General features: G+C 36.8%; 1 protein-coding gene across 1 annotated transcript in view; it reads right to left on the bottom strand.

Annotated features, from left to right (window-relative positions):
* The window catches only part of CAB39 (calcium binding protein 39), an 86,903-nt gene that overhangs the window by 43,716 nt on the left and 16,918 nt on the right, over positions 1–26,269 (bottom strand). The window contains exon 2 of the mRNA XM_060015955.1: positions 7,144–7,299. Within this exon, the coding sequence (XP_059871938.1) occupies positions 7,144–7,257 (114 nt within the window). The 5' untranslated portion in view covers positions 7,258–7,299. The remainder of the gene's footprint in view (positions 1–7,143; positions 7,300–26,269) is intronic.

The raw sequence follows: 26,269 nt of genomic DNA on the forward strand, positions 1-26,269 counted from the left end.
TAGCTATTTTACATTTGGTAGTGTATGTATGTCCATGCCACTCTCTCACTTCATCCCAGCTTACCCTTCCCACTCCCGCTGTCCTCAAGTCCATTCTCTACCCATAGGGTTTTTATACATGCCCTTTACTAGGTCAAGGAAGTTCTCTTCTATCCTAGTTTGCAGAGTTTTTATCAGGAATGCTAAAATTTGGTTTAGAATTTTTGCGTCTATGTTCATGAGGGATATTAGTCTGTCGTTTTCTTGTAATGTCTTTGATTTGCGTATCAGGATAATCGTGGACTCATAGAATGAGTTAAGAACTATTCCTCATAAATTTTCTGGAAAAGTTTGTGTAGAAATTGTGTTATATTTCCCTTAAATGTTTGGTAGAAATCTCTAGTGAAGCCATCTGTGCCTAGATTTTTCTTTGTGGGAAGATTAACTAAATTTTGAATTACTTTAATAGATACAGGGCTATTAAGGTTATCTATTTTTTTCTTGAGTGAGTTTGAGCCATTTGTGTCTTTCAAGGAATTTGCCTATTTCATCTAAGTTGTTAAATTTATTGGCAAGTAGTTGTTCATAATATTTCCTTATTACCCTTTTAATACCTGTAGAATCTGTAGTGATGTCAGCTCTCTTATTCCAGATATTGGTAATTGTTTTTATCTCCTGATGAGTCTTAGCTAGATTTTATTAATTTTATTCAACTTCTGATAGAACCAGTTTTGGTTTTATTTTTTGCTCTGGCTTTTATTTAACTAATTTCTGCTTTGATCTTTATTTATATCCTTTCTCCTTACTTTATAATTTGCTCTCCTTTTTCTACTTTCTTAAGGTAGAAGCTGAGACCTTTCTTCTTTTCTATCATATGCATTTAGTGCTATAAAATTTCTGAGTAATGCTTCAGCAACATCTCACTAGCTCTGCTATGTTTTTATTCCACTCAAATAACTTTGATCCATGAATTATTTGTAAGTATGATATTTAGTTTCCAAATATTTTGGAATATTTCCAAGGCTCTTTCTGTTATTGATGTCTAATTTAATTCCACTGTGATCACAGGTACATGTCACATACATTTAGCCTTTTACTAGCTGATTTTCTGCCTACTTCTATCAGTCATTGAGATTGGGGTACTGAAATCTCCAATTATAATTGTGGATTTGATGGTTTCATCTTCTTGTTTTATCAGTTTTTGCTTTATTTTGCTTTATTTTAAAGCTGTTATTAGGTGCATAAACATTTAAGATTGTTATGTCCCTTGGATTAACTGACCCCTATTTTATCATGAAATAACTATCCTGGATAATATTCTTTGCTCTGAAATCTATTTTTGTCTGATATTAATAGAGCCCCTCCAGTTTTCTTTTGACAAGTGTTAACATGGTATATCTTTCTCCATCCTTTTACTTGTAACCTAATTGTGTCATTGTCACTTTAAGTACATTTCTTGTAGGCACATATAGTTAGGATTTTTTCTCTTTTAACCATTTTTTAAAATCAAAATATAGTTCATTTACAAAGTTGTGTTAGTTTCAGGTGTACAGCAAAGTGATTCAGTTATACATATATATAATATTCTTTTTCAGATTCTTTTCCATTATAGGTTATTATAAGATATTGAATACAGTTCCCTGTGCTATACAGTAGGTTCCTGTTGTTTATCTGTTTTATATATAGTGATGTGTGTATGTTAATCCCAAACTCCTAATTTATCCCTGCTATACCCCCCCTTTGGTAACCATAAATTTATTTTCTATGTTTGTGAGTCTATTTCTGGTTTGTAAATAAATTCATTTATATCATTTTTTTTTTAGATTTCACGTAAGTGATATCATATGATATTTGTCTTTCTCTGTCTGACTTACTTCACTTAATATGATAATCTCTAGGTCCATCCAGATAGGACTTTTTTGTCCAACCTGACAATCTCTGCCTTTTAATTGGGGTGTTCAGACCATCTATACTTAATGTGATTATTGATATGGTACATTTGAGTTTATCATCTTGCTATTTGTTTTCCATTTGTTCCATCTGTTCCTTAAAGCCATTTTTCCCTCTTTTTCTGCCTTCTTTTGGTTTAATCAAATATTTTTAGTAATCATGTTGTATTTTCTCCTTTGGTATCTCATCTGTTTAGACCCTAGTACAGAGCTATACTTTCATCTGTACTGCATTTTATCAGTTACAATCATGTCCTTCCTCCAACTCCTGCCCCACTACCCCCAGCTCATTGACCCTTCTTTGGTGCCTGATTTAGTCACCTATAGAGTTTCCTATCCTTCTCCAATTTTTATCATTCACAAGCTCCGCTAATTAAACCTTTTAATTCTCCTCAGATAAATCAGTGACAATAAATGTTATTAAAAGTTTAAAGTTGGGGACAGTATCCTGCAACAGATCACCAAAACCCTGCCTAGGTGCTCAGAGTTATCCACTAATCAGATCCACTGGGTATAATTATTCATCCAATCAGGAAAAGTGTCCACTAAGCATCCTGAATTACAGGGGAAGATAATTAATAAACACAAAACTATATGGAAGATACTAGGACCAACAGGGTAGATCTCTTGAGAAGGGTCATTTATCTCACTATTTCTGTGGGTGGTAGCACTACAAGGGAATGTGATACTTGGTCACCATCATAAAGTTCAGAAGATATCTGGCTGGGATACCCTCTTATTGGTCATAAACTCAACATACAAATTATTACAACATTCTCAGTAATACATGTTTTATCCTATTCAGTAGAATTAAGAGTTTAGAAGAGTTACCTTGACAGAACTATGTTAACTCTGTATTCCATTTTCAATAAATAAAAAATAATTATCGAGCTGTCTTTGGAAAGCTTATGTTCTAACAGAGGGAAGAACTAGTAAAAACAACAACAAAAAATCATTAAGTATATTAAAGGTGTTAAGTGATACACAGAAAACCAGAGCAAGACCGGGGGAACAGGAATGCCGGGGACTAGGCTGCATTTTAAATAGGGGGTTGGGTGAAAAGTGACATTTAAGCAAAGACTTGAAGGCAATAAGGGAGTTAGCCAAGCAGAGAGTTGGAGAAAGAACATTCTAGGTAAAGGGGACAGCCCAATGCAAAAGCCATAAGGCAGGACTGTGACTGAAGTACACAAGGAAAAGCAAGCCAATGTGGGGGGAATACTAGGAGAAGGGACCATTGAGGTCACAGGCCTGACTGACCAGGGCAAGGGTGGGCATTTATTTTTTGGTAAAAGCACCAGACAGGAAATATTTTAAGCTTTATAGGCCACATAAAGTCTCTGTTGCGTAATCTTCTTTGCTTTTTAAACCAACCCTTTAGAAATGTAAAAACCATTCTTAGCTCATGAGCCTTACAAAAACAGGCCTAGGCAGGATTTGACCTGTAGAACTTAGTTCAGCCCTTGTAAGGATTCTGACTTTTACTCTAAGGGAAATATTATTTGACTCATGTTTTGAAAGAATCACTATGGTTGTGGAAAGGCAAGGGAGACCAGTTAGAAGAATACTACAGTAATCCGGAGCAAAGATAATGGTAGCTCAGACCCAGGTAGTGACTAAGAAAACGGGGTGAAGTGGTCATTAGAGTCTGGCTTTTTAACACCCCCCTTCCCCCCCGCAATAAAGTGGATGTATTTGCTCATGAATTGGATCTGGGAAGTGTGAAAGGAGTCATGGATGACTCAAGACTTTTGGCCTGAACAACTAGAAGGATGGCGTATCATTAACCATGATTGGAAAGACTGTGAGTGGATGTGTGAAATGTGTGTTTTGCTTCAAAACAAAGTAGAATTCATATTCCTTAAATTCCAGCACAACTTTGTAGCTACTTTATTAACTCTTCCACAACTTCAGAATCATTTTTTGTCAGGGTACAAAAAGATCCTGCTGTGATGTGAATGGAACTGCTTTAAGCTTAAAAATTAATTTGATAAGAAATGGCATCTTAACTATATTCCATCCAATAACATGGACCAAGTATTCTTTTGTACCTCTGAATAAGGTTTTATAGTTCTCTTCATATAGGTTCTGCATACTTCCTGATGAAAGTATTCCCAGACACCTTATTTTTTTGTTGTTGCTACTGTAAATAAAATACTTTTAAAAAAAAAAATTACAATTTCTAGATCGTTTTGATGGTATTTAGGGAAGCTATGCATTTTGTATTTAGCTGCCCTAGTGAACTCTCATTTTCACACTGATTCTCTTGTGTTTTGTAAAGATATATGAATATCTCAACATTGTAATTTCCCCTCTTTATTTTAAATAGCTGTGTTTTTTATTTCTAAACTGTTTCTTTATGTGTTGCCTAGAATTTCCAGAACAACTCTAGATAAAAAGTCATAGCAAGCACCCTGGTTTTAATGGGACTACATTCAAGTTTTCAGTCTTAAGTATGATGTCGAAGTTGCTTTTCGTGGTTTTTAATTTAGAGGTTGTATTTTCATCTCTCCATTGTTTTCAGGTCTCATTCCCTCTTCACCATTTGCATTAGTGCTATTTCCTTCTGAATCTTGATAAGACAGTGAAATCAGAAAGTTCAGGGTTTTCCTCCCTATTTCTAATCTATTTCAGGAAAGTAATTTGCATTGATTGCTCCTCAATCTTCAGAGTTGTCCCCTTCCTTTGAAATAAAATTTATTTTTCATAAATTTAACTAATTTTCTTTGCTTTATTTAGCAGGAGGTCTATTCTTGCTTATGTTTAGAGCAAGAATTCTCAACCTCTGTGTTACCAAAAAAGGTTCCCTGAGACCCTTTCAAGGGGTCCATGAGGTCAAAACTGCTTTCATATCAATGTAAACACATAATTTGCCTTTTTCCACCGTTGCCATTTGCACTGATGGTGTTGACCTCTAGCCTAAGTCAAGGCAGTGACAACAAACTATAGTAGTTATCGTTGTAGTTTTCATCATCACGCACTCAGCTTCAAAAAACTGTTTCACTTAAGAGTGTCATGAGAAAGCAGGAAAAAAATTCATTTTATTAAACTTTGACCTGAGTATACATACAACTTTTTAACACTTGGTGTGATAAATAGGAAGTACACATAAAGCACCTTCTGCCCCTTACTGAAGACTGCTTGTCTTGAAGAAAAGTACTTGTATGATAATGTTTGAGCTATGAGCTGAACAAACTATTTTCTTTATGGAACATCACTTTTCCTTGAAAGAAAAACTGACAAATTATTCCGGCTTGTATATTTGGCAGACATTTTCTCAAAAATAAACAAAGTGAACCTGTATCCTTAAGGAAAACAACCAACGAACAGTATTTGTTGCCAGATTTGAATTTTGAAATTTGAATACAACATAAGTAAGTTTGACCACTTTCCAAAACTTATACTTTTCTGATGAGATCACAGTGGTGATATTTTAAAATGTGAATTTTTGATACTGAATAATGTGTCAACGTTTGGAAGATGTATGTAACTCAGTGATCCAATATTTTCTAAATGACCAGTGCATGTTACAAAGTCATGCATGGATAAAGGACCTTTTCAAAGTACTGAGTACGAAAAGTTCATTTATACAGTTTGAGTCTATTACAACCAAGAAACTATCAACTGTTGAATTTTGCTGTGGTATCAAAAAATATTCAAAATTATCTGAAAGGCTATTAAAATACTCCTCTCTTTTCCAATTATGCATCTGTATGAGGCCAGATTTTCTTCATATACTTCAACCAAAATAACATAACAGCCATCTTTAAAAGAAGTTAGTTTCATCATATTATTAACATTTATCTACATCTCTTACTAAGGTACGCAAGAAACTGTCTAGAATTTCCATGGAAGATCTAAAGTAAAATTGAATTATAGAAAATTTCACTAATTGTAGATTGCTTCCAGTGACAGAAAGATACAACTAAATAGCCTATAATTACAAATCTTAATCCCACGAGCGCGAAATTCCTTTCTTTATAAGAATACAGGTAAACCACAGTCTTAGACTTAAAAAGATGGTAGAAATTAAGCAGTTTAAGTGTCAACTCAAAACAAAAAACAACCTGCTAAAATAAAAGATAGGATGGAAAATCCTGTTCCAATCAAAACACTCATCCAGTGAATCATCAGGCATCCAGCCCATGGGAGACAGGTACTGTGGAGGGCACAGGTGGGCCAGAAATGACACATGGGTCAAAGAGCTCAAGGTCTAGTAAGGAAGAAAAAATATGACACAAATAAATTCATGTTGAAGATGGCAGCACTCCTGCCATTTCCAAAGGAGGTGGCCAAATGGTAGATTCATTTTAGAGTGTAAGGGTAAGGTCGGGAGAGGGAATATTCTGGGAAGCCATACGGGAAAAAGAAATGAATTGCGTGGTTCTGAAAAATGAATGGGGGCTGAGGGGAAAATGGTGCAGGGGTGAAAACAAGACAAAGACAGTATGGCTAATTGTTTGCTATTAATTGCTTTCAATGAACAGAGACAAGCTGAGATTGTTAGAGCATACAGAAAAAGGGAGAAAGGGGTTGAAATTCACCTAGAGAAGCACAGGCCAGGTCACAAAGGGTCTCGTGTACTATGTGAGAAGGCTGAACTGAAGGTTTAAAGCAGGGGAGATATTTCAGAAAGAGCCCTAAAGAGGCTACTGCTAAGGTCCATAAAAAAGGTCATGAGGATTTTCGTGAAGTAGGAATGGAAGTTGGGATCAATTCATAAACCCCTTAGGAAGTAGGGGTTCATACTATTTATTGAAAGATGATTATTTTTGGGGGGGGGGGACAGATTGGTATGAAAGTCAGGTTTTGGCCTGTGGTGACTGGGTAGAAGAAGATACTTGTCATGGATACAGAGAACACAAAAAGAAAATCAGGAGAGGTTATCTCCCTAAGAGGACTACCCGTGGAAACACTGATTTCAGAAATGAGATAAACTACATCAACAATGAAAAAAAAACCCCGAAATTTAAATAGAATTGAAAACCTCAAATGAAAAACTGAGAAAAAAGTCAAAAATGTATTTGTTAGATGGCAGTACAGGAGAAAACACGTGGTGTTTAAGCACCAGCAAATGCCACTTTAGGACTAAATTTTAAAAACCCCAAATAAACCCAAATTGAGATTTACTGATTTTTAGAAATCACCTCATAACTTGTCTTACATTTGCTCCTAATCAAAAGATTAAAAATATAAAATAAAGCCAAATACACACCTTTTCCGCTTTTTTGTCAGAGATGTCTTGCTTTTCCAGCACGGCCATGCTCTCCTTCAGGTTCTTCACGATGTCTGCAGGAGATTTGTGAGATTTTCCAAATGGGAACGGCATGGCGGCAGCGACCGGCGCCTCACTGCGCTCTGCCTGCTTCACCTGGGGACACAGCACATGGTACAAGTGAGAAAAAGTGAGGTGGACAGAAGACATACTTTCTAAACCCTAATCTGAGAAGAAAAACAGTGTTTGAGAAAGTTACTTTATATCGCTTTCAAAATCAGTACTAGGAAACCCACAAATATATAAGAAATGATAATAAAATTACAGAACACTTTGTACTTTTCAAAATATCTTTTTAATCCCCTGCTCTCCTAACCACCCATTTGAGGAGGAACATGATGGTGCTAATGATGGAGGGTAACTAGCACCGCCAGGCTCCCTATTAAGCAATTGAATCCATCATCTATGGGATCTTTTCAAACAATTCCCCGAGGACATTAATTCTACTCCCATTTACAGGTAACATTGAATGAGTTGAATAACATTAAGAAACTGCCTCAAGGTACTAAGGGGTAAAACCAGCTCAGGTCTGTCTTGATCCAAAGCGTCCTTAATCACCACACTATACCTCCAATTAATAGATATCTCAGTTTCACAGTTGAGGAAACTGAGGTAAAAAGTTAGGCAAGGAGCTTAGCCAAAAAGCACTAGCAACAGACCCACTCTCTAGGTCTCTCCAGATGCGCCTTTTCCAGTGTTCATGCTGATGCTGCTTCCTCAGCATCCTGTGGGTACACCCTTCCTCCTCTTCAGTCAATCCTATGGTCTCAGGGCTGGAGAGAACCTTGGACAGAGCCTTGGACATATCTCCCATCAGATCCTCAAATTCTTTAAGTGACGGTTTCAACGTGTACTTTTTCTGCCTGGATATGACTATATCCCATGAAGGAACTCACTGCACAAATTCTGGGGACAATGAACTTCTGGAAGTTCTTAAAATTTTGCAGGTAGCAGAAAACAACATTTCAACCACATAAACCACAATATTACATCATGCAAAAGGAGGACATCAACTATTCCAAAAGGTCACCATGAAAAAACAAAGTTAACAAGATAAGCAATGAAAGTAACTTTGGAACATGTCAGAAGTTACAATTTCTTTCACTAAATAAACTAAAATAATTTACACTCACAGGCATTAAACAATCTCATATAAGATACCAAAAGACAACACTTTTCCGAAGAACCTTATAGATCACTTAGATGAGTGATTTTCAAACTGTGAGTTCCAAACTCCTATATTTCACCATCCCTGGCACCCACTGCCCACCTCTGCCAAAGTGGGGAGAGGTGGGTCTCAGATACCTCAACCCTACTTTGGTTTTTTTCCCCCATCAACATAAAGTATCTCTGTTGAACAGCATCATAACACTTCCTTTGACCTATGCCTAAGACTTCACTGGAAGAAAGTATTGGAATGCTTTTTCTCTAAAGTATGAGATACAGTGAACTGCATATCTGTTTACAAATAAACATTTAGGGGAAAAGAACGTGCAAATGAATGCTAACAAGAAGCTTACAACTAAATCATGAACAAGTATGTTATTTCTTGACATGCTTTGATATGATGTTTTGACCAATCTCTATACTCAAATATCACCTATATAGTTCACCTTCTGTCAGCTTATAAATCCTCTTTTGATCACATTAAAACCACATCTTCATTAACCAAAGGGAAATGTCCTCAAACACAGGTTCTAAATTTACTTCCAAATATTTTTTCTATGACAAGAAGTTTGGATCAACTACAGGTGGCTGTTACATTTTTCTCTCTGATTACCTGGCAAGATGGGACCCAAATTCTGGATCATTCTTTTCCATTACTTTTTTCTTTTTATTTATTTAAAATTATTTTATTTTTTTTGAAGAAGGGTAGGGGGCAATGCAGCCTGCTTCTCTATGAACAGAGTGGATTCACACTCACGATAAGTCCTATGAAACCATAATCTTCCCTGTTTGTACTCCACAAATAATAGCAGTGATCTATAAGTCAATGCTGGGTAAAAGGTGGGAATGTTTAATGGAATTTTGCAGGAAATGTTAGGGTGCCATGCAACAGAGATATTTTCAGCTCTGACTCAACAGCGGAAGAAGTGACTTCCCAGGGCAAAGGGGGTTTTAAAAAGTCCTACCAAAAAAAAAAAAAGTCCTACCACACACCAAATATTGGTCCACAGCAAAAAGAGTACAGCTGCAGAAGAGAATACATATATAAAATGCTTTTGTTGAGGGAAAGGGGAAGCATGACACAATCATTCCTCTTAATTAATACACTGGGCAGTCAAGATTCTACAGAACATATAAACTAATAAAACTATACTTTGGGCTTCCCTGGTGGCGCAGTGGTTGAGAGTCCGCCTGCCGATGCAGGGGACACGGGTTCGTGCCCCGGTCCAGGAGGATCCCACATGCCGCGGAGTCGCTGGGCCCGTGAGCCACGGCCGCTGAGCCTGCGCGTCCGGAGCCTGTGCTCCGCAACGGGAGAGGCCACAACAGAGAGAGGCCCGCGTACCGCAAAAAAAAAAAAGTATAAATAAAAACTATATCATATAGTTCTTACTTTAAAGCCTGAGTGCAATAATTAAACAAATCCTTTTATTTCTTTCATTTACATCCTCAAATCCACCAATTCTTGATCAACACAACTAAGACAGATTTGGGGGGTCAAAAACAAGGAAATAATACCCCTTAAAACTTCTGCATTAGAATTTCTTATGTCTAAGTTTGCTTTGCATTAAGCTTATGCTAATGTATGCCACTCAGCGTTCCAACTTTTTAAATAATTAATTGAAAACATAGAAAAGTTTAAAATTCATGAATGGCTGCTAAGTGATGACCAAGTAGGTAGCCAATACATGTGCCTAGAACATTGATTGCTAAAAGGCTGAGAAATGCGTTAAGAAATAAAAGTTTTAATAAACATGTTAGATTAATATGCACAGAGCTACTAAGTATTTATCGTGTTCCTGACTTTAATAAAGAAAACAAAAGCAGCTATTGAGGCAAATGTTATAATATGGTGAAATCATGGATGTGTCATATAAGCATGTTCATTAAAGATGGGGAGAAAGATCCCAAAACAATTGATCAAAAGAGGGAGTACCTCTGGGGAGCAGGAAGAGAGTGGGCAACTGGTATTTTTTCTTACAAGCTCTTTTTGTAACTATTTGCGTCCTTCAATTTCACATGTATAATTTGATAAACATAAAACTAAGTGTAGGGCTTCCCTGGTGGCACAGTGATTGGGAGTCTGCCTGCCGATGCAGGGGACACGGGTTCGTGCCCCAGTCCAGGAAGACCCCACATGCTTGCGTACCGCAAAAAAAAAAAAAAAAACTAAGTGTAAAGAAATCAATGAATAATATAAAACAATCTATCCTTAATACATAAAAAGTACTATTCATAAAACATTTCCATGGAAGGCTGAATGACACAGAAAAGTAAGGCTGCCAATTTACTAATCTTACTCATCTCCAAAGTCAGAGCCAATAAAACCAGCAAACTTTGATCATGATCTATAAGAAAGCTATTTAATGTTACACACACGTGCATGTGCACACACACACAGCTAAAAAAAAATATGGATGACTAACCTAGATCTCATGAATCACTAAGTTTAGAGACAATAAAGAACAACCTGAAATCCACACGAAGATTTGGAACCACATACAAACTTAGTTTAAGGGTTGAACATGAAGCTTCAGTCTCCTTACTTCAGTCCTTACAAGTAATAGAAGTGAATCCCTTCACAGAATAACTCATGACCTTCCAACAGTGCTCAAATGATAGCAAAGGCACCACTGAGAGTGAACTCTCCAGCCCACACTGCTTTCTCCCAGGAGTGGAGACGGTGCCTTGAAAGGGGCCTGGTCCACCATCAAGCAGAACTATTCACAGGGTTCTGTCTCCTTGAAGGATGTGAAACACTCAGGTACATGTCTGAGTTTTGGAACTGACAATCCCAAGAGTATGAAGATGCCAAAGCTGGAAGTAGCAATGGTTAAACAAAGGATAAGATGGTTACAAGACACTTTTCACCTGCCTGACTCTCATTTCCCACTTTCTTCCTTTGTCATACGTGTTTGAGAGAATTCTAGGGAACAATAACAGCAAGAGTTCACTGAGTAAGGCCCTTCAATAACTTTTCATTGCCCTTATGGTAAAATCCAAATTCCCTACCATAGCTTTACCCATCTCCAACTCGCACAGCCCACAGAGGCTCGCACAGAGGTCCAGCCACGCTGAGGTCCTTTCTGTTCCCTAAATATGCCAACTACCTCTAAGCCAGAGTACCACAAACTTGCAAGTATGGTAAAAATCTTAATTTTTAAATCTAAATGGATATATGGGTTTTCACTGCCACTCAACTATTCTGTACATTCAAATTTCTTCTTAAACTATGTTTTGCCTAAACTATGTTTCAGACATAACTAGAGTTCATGAAGGAAATGGACAGAAATACGTACTATAATTGAAAAAATTCATTTAGTTTTCAAATACTCACTTCCCGATCCCTTCAAAAACAAAATTGGTTCATAATAAACCTCAGTAGGAGTCCTTGGGCTGAGTCAAAACTACCAATGCCACTGGCAGAACGCCAGCCATGTCCGCATTTAGAGGGCTGTGGAAACCCGTGCCTACCATCTCGCACACTGGCGGTAAGCGTGCTCCTGATGGTTTATTAGTGGTGTATGCCTGAATCCCAAAGGTAAAGAAGAGTTAGAGGGGAAATATAACTTGAAAATTGGGAGGAGGGAGGCCAGGGTGGGGAATAATTTAGCATGCTTTTAAACTAAAATTAATATTTATGAAATAACATGCTAAATCTGCATGAAAGGAATTTGCAGGAACATTTAGCACTGTTACACCCCTTAGGTTTCACGCATTTGTTTTTCTGTCTTTCCAAATGCTCTTTCTTTCTGCCTTTAACTTAATGACTCATCTTTTTTCCAATGGTGATGTACTTTAAGGTTCTATCTTGGCTGTCTTCTTACCCTATATTCTCTGAGTGATCTCATCTACCCACGTTTTCAACAACCTGAAATCTACCTCCAGCCCCGACCAATCAGCCTACATTTCTAACTACTGCTCCACGAAAGATGTCCTCAAGGCAACTCAAACCTCATCCCCAAGTCCTGCTTATTTTTCTAAATTCCCCTTCACAGTGAATGGATCCATTGTTCACCCAATCACAAAACCTGGTCACCATAGCAGACTCTTTCCACTCATTAACTCTTCCATATAATCAGTTCACAATTTCAGTAAATTCTGTTTTCTAAATCTCTCTGTCCCTACAGACATCAAGTGTAGACCCTCGCTATTCTCCACAAAGGGCAGTGGTTGTCAATGGGGCCAATATCACCCCTAGGAGATGTTCTTGAAAATTTGGGCGCCACGATGACTGGGACATTTACTGACCCACTGAAATCACTTTAAAAAGGTGGGTGGGGTTGCTTTTTGTGCCACTGTTCACATAAGCACAGTCCTTAGCTAGCTTCTATATCCTTGGGGTAGGGAGGAGAGGGCTAGGCTGGGAGTCAGAATAAATGAAGTTTTTCTATCTACTCCTGCATCTATGTCCATCACTGAGTGTTAAACTTCTAGCTTTTAAAAAATGGTTATACTATTCATCATGCAAAATTCAAACATTAAAGGACTACTCAAGGTAGAAAGTGAAAATCACCTGCAAAGCCTACAGGGACAGCTAGTATTAACAGTTTGATATATATTTTTCTTTTTGTTACTTGCTCTATATTTGTGGTCTTTCACATGGCGACTCGACTCTTCTCTAAAACAGATGGAGACCAGATGATAGCAGAAATGGTCACCTCCATCTTACAAAGCACAAAAACTTCAAGTCACTGGTCTGTTAGGTTAATACTCCTCAGAGTACAAAGCTCCATACCAAGAAACCGCTGGAGAACATACAGAACACCCACTGGGAAACTAGAAGGGTAACACCATTAGCTAGGACTGTTAGGCACTGACCTTCTTAGGCAATCTGACTGCTTTGGGCTCATGCAACATTCCCCTAAATGCAGCTAACTCTAGTCACCTATGTACTGATAAATATTGAAAAGTAGTCAAATGGTCCATAAGCCACTAATTAGGACATTCATTCATTCAAGTACCAACCGTGCACTCACTATGTACCATACAAACTTAAGGCACCAAGAGTGGCTGCTCTCAAGAAGACAACATTCTGGCATATATGGATGTGGGTGTATATGTTTTAAGACAATACAGAAAAGCTCCTGAATGACAACACATTCCTAAACAGTTGAGTTCACAGGACTCTGTGCTAACATATATGTTAGATCTGACTCATAAACTTGGTGGTCAAATGCCAAAACTGCAAACAAAAAACCCCACATATAATAATAAGACTGTTGCAGAGGACTATCAAGGTACTTAATTAAGCAGTCATGGAAAGTGTGAAATGTCGTAAACATTTGAATCCATTTTTTAGATAGCTGGCTCTGAGACCTAAATCCCCTGCTTCTAGGGTTAATGTTACTTGATTCAGATAAATATTAAATATCTACAACATGCTAGATCTTGTGTTAGGTGCTAGACTACCCATATAGTAAGGTAGGGCAATTATATAAGGCACAGTAGTTAATTACACGGGCTTTAAAGATAACCCGGGTTCAAATCCTGGCTTCACCATGCCTTAGCTGACTTAGACTTTTCTAAGCCCCCTTTCCTCATCTCTAAAATGGGAGAAACAATAGCAACCTAACAACTTGGTATAAGAATTGCATGTGTTTCAAGTGTTTAGAACAGCATCTGCATATGGTAAAATTTGAATAAACAGCAGTTAAGCATAATTACATGGTTTTTTTTTCCCTTCTAAAATCTGATTCATGACTACTGTTTCCAAGGCCAAAATGGGTTTTAAAAAAGGTATCCAGGGCTTCCCTGGTGGTGCAGTGGTTGAGAGTCCGCCTGCCGATGCAGGGGACACGGGTTCGTGCCCCAGTCTGGGAGGATCCCACATGCCGTGAAGTGGCTGAGCCCGTGAGCCATGGCTGCTGAGCCTGCGCCTCCGGAGTCTATGCTCCGCAACGCGAGAGGCCACAACAGTGAGAGGCCTGCGTACCGCAAAAAAAAAAAAAAAAAAAAAAAAAAAGGTATCCACACAGACTGTATAGCAATATAAGATGAGTGATCTTATCCTTTTAAAACCTGCATCTAAAAGTTTTGATTCAGTTTTTGGAAGGATAGGCTACATGCCCTTCTAAGCTGCAAATAAGATGCAATGACTCAGCTCCATTAAAATAAACCATGGATAGCTTTAAGAAGCAACTGGACCTTTGGTTAATTACCAAAGCTACCATATACAAAGCTCATCATCAACTATGTCAAAACCAAAATCAAGTGTTCAAGAGCATACAAGACGACCTGTAAAGTGTCCTTTGCAATTAATGTATCTTGATCAGACTTTCAGGGGCCAATGATGTGCAACACTGGATACGATGCAGGAGTTAGACTGACATTTTTTTATAGCCTAGATGGTAAATCAGATGGTTGCCATGGTGGTAATAGTAGCAATATTTTAAATAATGTAAGATCTCTCCTACAGTACTACACTTCACAGTTTACAAAGCCCCGTCACTTCTCTGTTTATTCCCTCCCCCAATGACCTCTCACTTCATTCAGAATAAAATCCACACTCCTGACCAAGGCCTGCAAGGCTCCTTGATCTACTGCTCTCTGTCCTCATCTCTTACACTCGAGGCTTTAGCCATACTGCCTGGCTTGACATTCCTGGGCCCGGCCTAAGTACATTCCTCATACTGTTCATGGAGAGTTCTTTGCTCAGATCACTATGGCTCTCTCCCTCATTTTACTCACAGGGTCTTCCCTGACCAATGTTTCCAAAAGGGCACCTTTCCCCTAATCTCATCTCCTTATCCCGCTTCATTGCTCTTCCAGTACTTGTCACCATTACCTGACATATATGTCCCAGGAAAAGGACTCTGTTTGTTTCACTCATTCATTGTTGTATACCCAGACCCTGGAACAGTGTCTAGAACATACTTGTAGAATATCTGTAGAACAAGCAAACTATCTTTTGATTCTCAAGGAAAGAGTAGAACTCCTCTGATTCATTACTAAGTTTTATTTTTTTTCTATTCTATAGATGAGTAAACTAAGGCACAAAGATATTGAATAATTTGTTCAAACACCATGAAGCTAGTTAGTAAAGTGGAAGAGAAAGGACTTCCAAGGTTTTGACTCCAACTCTTAATGCACCATCTATCAGATTAACCAGTGTCTTTCATATGACAATGAATATGTTCACTATGTATCAGGAGACTTAAAAATGCTTCTCTCTTAAACCTGCTTCTCTTAGATTTATGTACCAAGATGGCAGCTGAATCATTACTTAAGACAGTTGAAAAAAAGGGAAAAAGCCCCAGGAAATATAATTGAACATTGTGAACTCATTTAAAAATCAATTCTTCTGAAGATTTCTACTGACGTGAAAAAATGCCCACAATTCCTTTTAACTGAAAACACTTTAGATACAAAGGTGCATATATGTATTTATATGCACCACATATACATATGAGTGTATATATGTATATAAAATAGTCATGTGTTCTATATATGCAAACACATATGTTGACTAAGAGGAAAAAAATCAGAGGTTAATAATGGGTAGTGAGAATGTGTGTTCCATATTAAATTTTTCTTAATGTTAAATATTTACAATGTACATGTACAGTTTTTTCCTGATTATAAAAGTGCTATTAAAAAAAATTAGTACAAGATCATTCCCAATAAAAGGAACCAGGGCTCCATGAAGGAGCAGGAAAATATATAAGATGAGCCGAGCCTAGGGCATGTTACCTCAGAAAGCAAAGATGGATGAGGTCCTGCCAAAAAAGACACAGGAGCCAATCTGAAAGGCTCCCACAGGCCTAAGATGGTACAATTTTGGCATAAAAAAGAAAAATTATTGCAATGAATTGACATGCAAATTAAAATTTGCATATATAATATGTTATGTATTTAATAGTAGTACAAGTAACAATAATACAGTTAATATAAAACATTAAAACCCATGAAAATTATAATACTAAAAAAGAAAATTCATTCGTCACCTTAGAGTTTGTGAGAACTCAATACCCCCCAAACTGGTAAATAAAAGAAAGGGAATGGCACATTTATCCTGTCTTTACTGCGTAGCCTGTATTTGAGGGTAACCAAATAGTTGAAAGGGAAAGTTTTTTTATAGAAGATTCATATAGTTAATAAATGTAGAAAGAAAAGTAGAAAATTATCATTTTGCAATCCTTGATGAAATAAGGGATCTAGGCAACAATTATCAACAGCCATTAAAATCATAGGTGAAAGGTTGATGGAGAACTTCATAGTAGATAACTGGAGCTGATAACTTGGAACACTGATCTATCATTAAAAATAGGAAAATCAGACATCAATGTGTCTCATGATAGGATGCAATAGGAAGTAGAAAGGTCCATCTATAAAAATATTTGATCTCCTTTCCTCCACTTAAAAAAAAAAACTGAAGCTAATCAAGTTCCTAAACCTATCAGTCTATAGGAAACACGGGAGATGAAGGAACAAGTTAAACATCACATGGAATCACCAAGTCAAACCCAGAACAAGGGCCCCTCGACAAGACGAATATTGGGTTTCTGCAGCAAATCAAATAGCATTAGCAGAGCGGGGGAGGAAAGGCAGTGGAGAATGTTAAGTAATAAAAGAAACTCACTAGACATAGTCAAATATATGGCTCTTCTCTGGAGCCTGATTCAAATAAACAAACTATACAAAAGATACTTGGGCAAGTCAGGAAAATTATACTGGGTAGGATAATTAAGAAATTACTGTTAATTTCGTTAGGTATTATAATATAGTAGATATGTAAAAAATATCCTTATCAATTAGGCATACATACTGAAATACACGTGATTTGGGATTTGCTTCAAAATACTACAGTACCACCCCTCCCTAACAGTAAGGTGGGGGGGATAGATGAAACAAGGTGAGCAAAATATTAGTAACTGTTGGAGCTAGAACTTCATTATACTAGAGTATTTGAATATACTTGAACATTTTCATAATTTTTAAAAATCAGTAATAGAGAACATTTTTTACTCTAAAGAATTGTTATGCTTCTTGTAATTGGTATGTCCATTGTGCTTTGCTTTTGCTTTTTTCCCCTTTATTTGCCTAAACGGTCAAAGTTAAATTTATGTATAACTGCAAAGTGATCACCTTAAACCATGTTTCTCACATAAAAACAACCCTTTCTCCTCTATAGTCTCACAGCTCTTACTTAACTGTTCCAATGTATATGTGTTGTCATTCTGTCCACTGTAATTCAATAAACTAACTTATCTGCTGATGGCACAGGAAAAGAATATCTACAGAGGAAATAGGTACACACAGGCAATGCCTTCAATAGCTGACTTATAGTGCCCCTCCCTGAAATTCTTGGAAAACTACAGCAATGCCAGCATGAGTATCCCCGCCTTGGGAATGCCCCCCTTTTCTCTACTTGTTCAAAATCCTGCCCATGTCTAATTCCACTTTTAAATAACAGCTCCTCCATGAAGACCCCCACAGTAATCTTCCTCCTCACTCCTGAGCTTTCAAAACCTCGATTATAGTGTGCTTTTATTATTTACATATGTATCACCCTCAATGAGTCAGGAAGCCCCAAAACTGAATGTGGCAAAACTGAATACCAGCCAACATGTTACATTCTCGTAACATTTGGCATATTGCTTTGCATTAAGACTCCAGACACATGTATTGAGTGGAACTGAAAAACAGTTCTCAAAACAAAGAAGGCCACAGAAACGATTGATACATAAACAACCAGGAGTTAACCAGAAAGTTTTAATCTGAAACCCAGCCAGAACAGGGCTAGGGGCCACCACCTAGATGGTCTTGGAGGATAAGTGAGCAGGAAATCTAGGTAAGCACCTATAATCTAGCTATTGCTATGTACAAAGTTGGACCCACACCTGCTCACTTAACTGTTCCAATCTATAAGTTGCCACCTGTATGTTGTTTGTGCCATGAATATAAACATGGAAAAATTCTGACTAAAGTGTAATAGATTCATGTAATTAACCAAGATGAAATACTGAAAGGGTGGATCTGGGTTCCCAAGATTGTGGCACAATTTGTAGAACCATCCTGTTTTGGATCTTCACAACTTTTTTGCATTGACTTTTTATTAATGTTATATTAGAATGAACTTAATTGACTGATCACTTGGGCATTATATTGTGATGTGTATTCTCTAAATCCAACACTTTCTATCCATGAAACTACCCCTTCCCACTTTCCCCAATTTCTATGGTAAATACTTGCTGTACGTCTTTAGATTCACATAAAAGGTCCATCCTGAGATCCCATGTTGAACGTCTGCATCAGAATTCAAGGCAAGTCTTTTGACTTCAAATTCTCTTTGTATTTATTTGTCCTATCATCTTACAAACAGATCAAGTATCACAAAATGTACAACATGGAAGTATGACTTAATTATCAAAAAGTAATCAGAAATAAATGTTCACTAAGTGTCTTTTTAAAAATATTGATCTTTAAATTCTGATCAAATAGACAAAAGGCAATTTCTAAGATTATTATGAGTTAAATAAATATGAAAAGGATACCCTTGACTGTCCCCTCCCCCCCCCGAAAAAACCCCCCACAGTATCAAAAAACAAAAATTGGCCCACATCTCTGTTCCATATGCTTTGGAGAGGACTTTTATTGCTCATCGTTGACAACCCACGTTCCTTTTTTCTATTAAATAACAAGTGCATTGCATAGAGAGCTAGGAACTACCTTCCAGTTCCAACTAAAATCTCCCAAACACATGTATAGGTCTGAGTGACCACGAACTTCTCCAGCCACTCATCTTTTGGGAAAATGTCATATTAACTAAAACAAATCTCCTTTAGGCATATGCCTAATACTTTTTCCCAGATCACTTTTTAAAAAGAGAGATTGTTGGAGACCTCAAATCTCTAACATTTTCAGAATTTAGAAGTGTAGGTTAGGGTAGACTATTCTTGGTGGAACTTTCTCCATGACCCTAAAGCTAAATGCACCAATTACATACATCACATCATACGGACCATTAATTCTGTTTTTTGTTGTTGTTTTTATTGTTTTTGGTCATCAAAAGTAGTAAATAATCACTAGGTGAATCAATCTTTAATAGTATTCCCATAAATTTAAATTTCGAGAAAAAATTCCTATTTTAAATTAATAGCTTTTGTTATGTATGAATTACAGATCGAGAACTTAATGAAATGGGCTTAGTAAATACAATGTTTAGAAATAATTTCACTTTTGTGTTCTTCTAATAGGCTTTCTATTAACCCTTGAAAGTTTCTTTTACTCACACTAAACATGCGAATGTCAAATTATGAATGTTTATGAAATATGCTCTAATGATAAAGTTCATTCTTTATTTGAACAACAAAGCAAGAGACACCTGTTTATAGGAGAGAGCTTTGCTTCAGACAAAGTAATTTTTAGACAAAAGTAGTTTTACAAGGATTTTTTTAAAGCACCAGCTCTTGTTAAAAAAAAAAAAAATCTGTGTATTAATTTTACAAACAGGAATCTCATGTTAAGCCTCAAACACTTTTTAAGAGAACCATACTACTAGTGTCAAGTTTTACTGTGGTAATTTCAGTGTATCATGCAGTCATTAAGGATTTCCAAGACTAAAATTATGATAATTAAGTACAACAGAATACTTCAAGCTACCTTAGATCCTTTCTGGAACAGGGCAGGGCACATATAAACAACCACTTAAACAGTTCTAGAATTCACTTAGAGATATGGCTGGAAGTATTTTAACCAAACTGGAATTACCTAAGTAATTCTTAGGAGTTAAGACTGTATCATGTTTCAGAGCTCTCTGACTTCTTTCTTGTAAGTTTAAATTTTAACCTTAAAAATACACACACACACACACACACACACACACACACACACACACTAACTTGAACCTGGCTTCTGCAGAAAAGTTTGCTCTTATACATCTGCTTTTTTCTCCATCTGAGTATTGGCCCCATAATAGTTTTCAAATATCTTTTGTTGTTTAAAAGAAAGGTAGTTTGCTCAGGACTAAAATAAGTGCCATGAATGGGACTACTCTTCTAAATGTTTTTTAACTTGCACCAAAAGCTTATGCCAATTTACACTGTCATCAACAGTGGATGACGGCAGCTATTTCCTCACCAGCCAACCAACACCAGCCCTACTAACCCTTTTGATTTTTGCCAACCTGTCAGATTAAAAATGCTATTCTCTTGACCTTCTCTTCCCCACATATCAACTTGATTCTTTGAATTGCTGATCACTGATGACAGTGAACACATTTTCATGCCTATTATCCATTTGTATTTCCTTAGCAAAATTGTTTGTACATCTCTAATGTCCATTATTCTACTGGGTCTGGAGTCTTTTTCTCATTGATTGATAGGATACTTATAATTATGAACATTATCCCTTTGTCTTTTTTTTGCAAATATGTTAGTTTTTCCATTTGCATTCCAACTTTTTGTCATGTACAAAGTTCTCATTTTCTTATAGCTTTATCTATAATCTTTTTCTTTATGAATTCTGGGTTTCCTATCAAGCTTGTAACTGCATACTGACTATGATGCAAGATTTCATATTATAGGTATCAGACATTATTTACAGTTAAACAATGGTATCCTTTTCTGAAATTAGTTCTAGTAGAATCTAATTTAACAAACCTCACTATGATATCCAGTTTGACAGTGAGGCACCTTTCACACTAGCACTGCTTAGTTGTGGGAAAAATCAATCAAGAAATCCACTATAGTAACATGAATCAGTGACCTTTCTCCAATAGCCACCTAATTAAGTTATTGGGGGTGGGGTGGTACAGAATGCATTCTTTATAAATGGTGACTATACTAAAATACATGTTAAATAAGGATGATGCCAAATAAACATTTAAATGATGTATTTTTCAAAAATACAAATCTGTGATTTGAGAATATTTTTAATGTCATGTAGAAAGAAGAACTCAACGCACTTTGAACAGCCTAATCAGACATATTAATATATAAATTACCATCACCATGCTAGCCTGTGAGTTGTCTGGGAACAAGAGCCATAATATTCCCATTCAGTCTGCGTTACATTTAGCACTGTCGGCAGCCAAATTCCTATAAAATGTATCCAGTTGTGCTTTTGTTACAGATAAGGAAGATAAAACTTGAAGAGTTGACTCAATCAGAGGACTGCCCTCAGTTATTCTCCAGGATTCCAGCTTGTCACCACCCCTCTTAAAAGTGTGGTGTTCCAAACCAGACCCTGTACTCCACATATGATCCAAGACTACCTATCCATAGATTTCATAAATGTAGTCTTAAACTCCATTAATAGTTTTGATACATTACATGGCAGCTCTCTATTGAGCAACATAATTGACCTGTATGTTCTGTAGTGAACCACATCCGCACCCATTGTTTACTACTGCCTTTTGGGACATAACCTGCTGGACTGAGCAATTATTCCTATTAAATTGCTTCTGATTTAGATTCAATATACATTTGACATTTAAAAATTTTTCTTGCATCTCTAGTTTGTTAACCAGAGTATTATTAGCTTTCCTTACCAGATTCCTGTCAAATACAAATCTGTTCAGCAAGTCACACAGGTCTTCCTTTATTCCCTGTTAAAGGCACAGTACAAATACTGGAACCTTCCAATTAAAGCCGGCCATCAGTTTGTACTGTGTGTACAGTCGTTGATTTTTTAATTTTTCTGACATCAGTCTTAGCAGTTTTATTTTTTTTTAACATCTTTAATGGAGTATAATTTCTTTACAATGGTGTGTTAGTTTCTGCTTTATAACAAAGTGAATCAGCTATACATATACATATGTCCCCATATCTCTTCCCTCTTGCATCTCCCTCCCACCCTCCCTATCCCACCCCTCTAGGTGGTCACAAAGCACCGAGCTGATCTCCCTGTGCTATGCGGCTGCTTCCCACTATTTTGTGTGTACAGCCATTTAAACAACCACAAGGCCACCAGGTCACCTAACTCATTACCACTAGCAGTGATAGCTTCCAGATTTCTCTGATTTCAAGACACATATATTCATACATAAAAAATATGTATCACATACACACAGACACACACAAAGTACCACCAAACAGCACTTATCCTCACTATGCAAAATTACACTGACATTCTCCATTCTATTTTATTCTATCCTAGACCCCTGTTCCCTTCCCTCCCTTTTAAAATGCTAGTCATAGCCCACTAAATTGATCTCATAACCAACTGATAGGATGGGACGGGCAGTTTGTAAAATAGATTTATAATCAACCTGAGTAGTTCATTTACTAACGATAGCTATCTTATTCACAATGCTTAATTTCTCAAATTATCACAAGGCAAAAAGATTTCATCACTTGGTTTAAGACTTGAAATCATAGTTACATATTACAAAGCATTATTTAGAAATACTTGTAATACATGACTAATTAACTGATTTCCATGAATATGTTAAAGGCCTTTTATCAGTATGGATCTGCCATCTTTAATTTTATCTACACCGATTCATTCACAGATATTCTAAGGAATTAAGTTACATTACCATAGTTGTAGAATTAGTTTCAGAAACATGAACTTCAACTATTCCTTGACAAATTAGCACTGAATTTAATAATATGAAGGTTAATCAGTGTCCACATTTTTAAACGTGAAATCATTAATCTTCAAGGAAAAAATTATAAATCCATTTTTCTTCTGGTTCAATTTACTACTCACTTTGCCACAAGGTTGTGGAAGCATAGTCCATATGACCATGAGTAAACATCACAGCCTCACCCATGTTTGGTAAAGAAGAAAAAGCAAATAGCCAATCCTGCTCTTTTAAAAAGATGGTAATTCCTTAAAAAAATTGTGTAATTCAAAACTTGAACAGTAAACAAGTGAGAAAATTTGAAACAAAGTTCAAACAAGAAAAATAAAAGCCTTTTCGAAAATTATTTTTTTGTCAAAGAATTAAGATAGATTGAAAAAGTAAGAAAATACTGTGGTTCTAAAAAGTTACACCTGAGAGTGTTGAAATGATTTTTATTTTTTTCCTTTCAGTCATTCCAATTAAGAACTGTATTTTGAAAAAAAAAAATTCCTTTTTAAAATTTATAACCGTAAAACTTATTTCTAGAGGATCAGATGTAAACCTGAAAAATCACTCTCCTTCAAGGTTCAGCATTGCTATTTCTGTTCTGGCTAAATGCCCACAAAAGCATAAACATGCCACAAAACCAGCCTGAGCTGAAGCACCATAGTTGGAGATTTGAAGGTTTGTTTTCTTTTAAAACTGCTCAAAGGCCACCGTATGGTGGTATTCAGTGTAAACAGACTTTTTCCAGCAGAAATATTTAGAGTCACAGAATACACAGTTGCATGGCCCTTTAGAGGATCATGTAGAACATTTTACCCAAAGATGATTTCTCTGAGAATTCTTCTAACCAGTCAACATTCCTTTCCACCCCTCCAAATCAACACACTAACTGGCATATGGAGGCTTGATCCTGAGTTGAGAGAAAAACTCTAGATGAAATAATGAGGCTAAAAACATTTTATATCAGAGGAAGTAACTGAATTCATTTGTCACCTGATTGGCATGTTCGTATATAAAAACTCTTGCTTGTGTTTTTGGAGGGTAAAAGTTCTCAATCCTACAGCCAAAACTCAGCTTGTGGACCAAAAGATGTGGTCATGCCTCATGTGGTACACACAGGAATTCTTCCAGGACTCAGAATACAGCTAGGGAGACAAGGCACACACAGCAAGAGTGAAATCTATGGAAGACTAATACATGCCACCAGACCCTGCATGACAAAACCCAAATAAGAGAGCCAAGTGGCAAGCTCAGAGGACAGACAGGGCACTGTGTGTTGAAGGTCTCACACTTCATTCGACAGGGGAGATGATTCTTGAGCTGCATTTTGTAGACAAAATAAATTGGGATAAAAGTCAGAAAATGTATTACAATTGATTAGAGAGCTTTATGCAACAATCTGAACTCTGATAAGGAAACAAAAATTATTTTGTAATTTCATCAAGCTCTGGTGGGTAATAAAGTGTTGAATGAAAAGGAAGGCAGAAGGCAGTGAGTTTACAGAACTCACTGTAAACTTAAGTGCTGTTTACAGAATAAACACATGGCTTCTTTTATTACTCAAAGAACATTCCCCACTTTATGGAGTGGTGCTTTTAGGTGAGTGTTGACATCACAATACAGTCACGATGGAAAACTTGCTTTTTATCTGAAAGCTGTATTGAAAATGCACAACAGAGACATCTTATATCCAAGGGAGTATAGACAGTTAAGTTTTAGGTAGAGGCCACAAAACATTCAGGAAAAGCTACAAAGGATACATTTTCTTCCATTAAAAACTTATTTCCTTCTACAAAAATTCTGAACATGGGATTCTGTTTTTCCTTTACTGTTTCAGCAGAAGAATGCTACCAACTCAAGTGAATATGATTACTAGGCCTCAAAAATCCACCTTCTTAGTTTTTAACTTGATCTACCAAATATTTGGGTTATTGCTAACCATGTCACCAACCTATCAGAATCACAGTGGTTTAAACAGGAAGTTAATGAGTTAAATGTTAAAATTAGGCTTTCTACAGGTATTCTGTGGGTAGGGGGCACACAGGGTGAGCTTGTTCCATAAAAGTGGGAGTCTGGTGATCCAGGCTTTCTTGAAGTTTTTCCAAACTAAAATGGTGTTAGCCTTGAATCTCACAGTGGCTTTTAAACCTTGCCCTAAGGTCTCCCTAAGGAGCAGGTGAGGGTCCACCTCATCTCTAGCCCAAACACCTCACTTCTATCAGTTTTTTATGTTGGGCTTCTGTGTCAGAAATTTAACAAATTAAAAAAAAATTACTACCTTATGACGTAAAACACTATCCATTAAACATGTTTGGGGGACTTCCCTGGTGGTCCACTCGTTAAGACTCCATGCTCCCAATGCAGGGGACACATGGGTTCGATCCCTAGTCAGGGAACTAAGATCTTGCATACCACGCGGTACAGCCAAATAAAATAAAATTTAAAAAACAAAAAACAAAACCAAAAAACATGTCTGCATGTTGGACATAGAACTGTTTTCTGAGGAATTCAATGACCTGGCCTCCAAGTCAATTTATACATCTAGATTTGAAATCAAGTCCTGGTTAAACTCTTCAATTTTTCAAAGGCAGATGATTAGTGCTGCTGGCCCCCTCAGTTAATTGTTAGAGTAGTTACTAGAAAACTATAACCTTGGACCTCTTTGGTACTCAATTTTCATAAAAAGTTCAATGGCATGAACGATTATAGGGGGCCATTTCCATAGCTATAGAGCATCAGAAAAGTAGTGATTTAATTAAACTGTGCTCCAGTCTAACATTATTCCTATGTCTTGTACTAAGATGCCTTATACTTGAACTGGGTACCTTTACAGACACTTCAGAGAACAGAGAGAAGTGTACCAAGGACCCAGAGCCTTCATTAATAAAGGATCCACAGGGTCTCAATTCCTGGAAAAATTATGCTTCTCTTAAGTGGCTGGTTTACTTTTTATCTCATGAACACAGCCTTGCAATTGATCGATTTCTTCTTTGTTTTGGCTTCTAAAACTCAAAGCCAAATGGGTGGTCCCCAACTAGCTAGTGTAAAAGACATGCATTTATTTGTGTACTAACCCTGCCCCAGGAATCATTTTGTCTTTCCTTATTTTTCCTTTGCTCCTTATCTAATTCTCTGGGGTGAGGGAGAGGATGAGACAGAAAGGGGAAAAGAGAAGGAAACATACCCCTATTTTTTTGCATTTCCCTAAAATGGAAGGCAAGAAACATGAAAAAAAAAATAACTAGCTAATCTTAACATAAGGGTGTGGTTTTAACCTTACCACCATGATAAACTTGTTAAATACTGCAAGATCTAGTGCGTCAATTTTCTCGCTCAGGTGGAAACAGGTAACACTGCTAAGGGGACATCCCGTCTGGGAAG

This window comes from Delphinus delphis, chromosome 7 (genome assembly GCF_949987515.2).
Source record: "Delphinus delphis chromosome 7, mDelDel1.2, whole genome shotgun sequence".
In the NCBI taxonomy this organism is placed as follows: domain Eukaryota; kingdom Metazoa; phylum Chordata; class Mammalia; order Artiodactyla; family Delphinidae; genus Delphinus; species Delphinus delphis.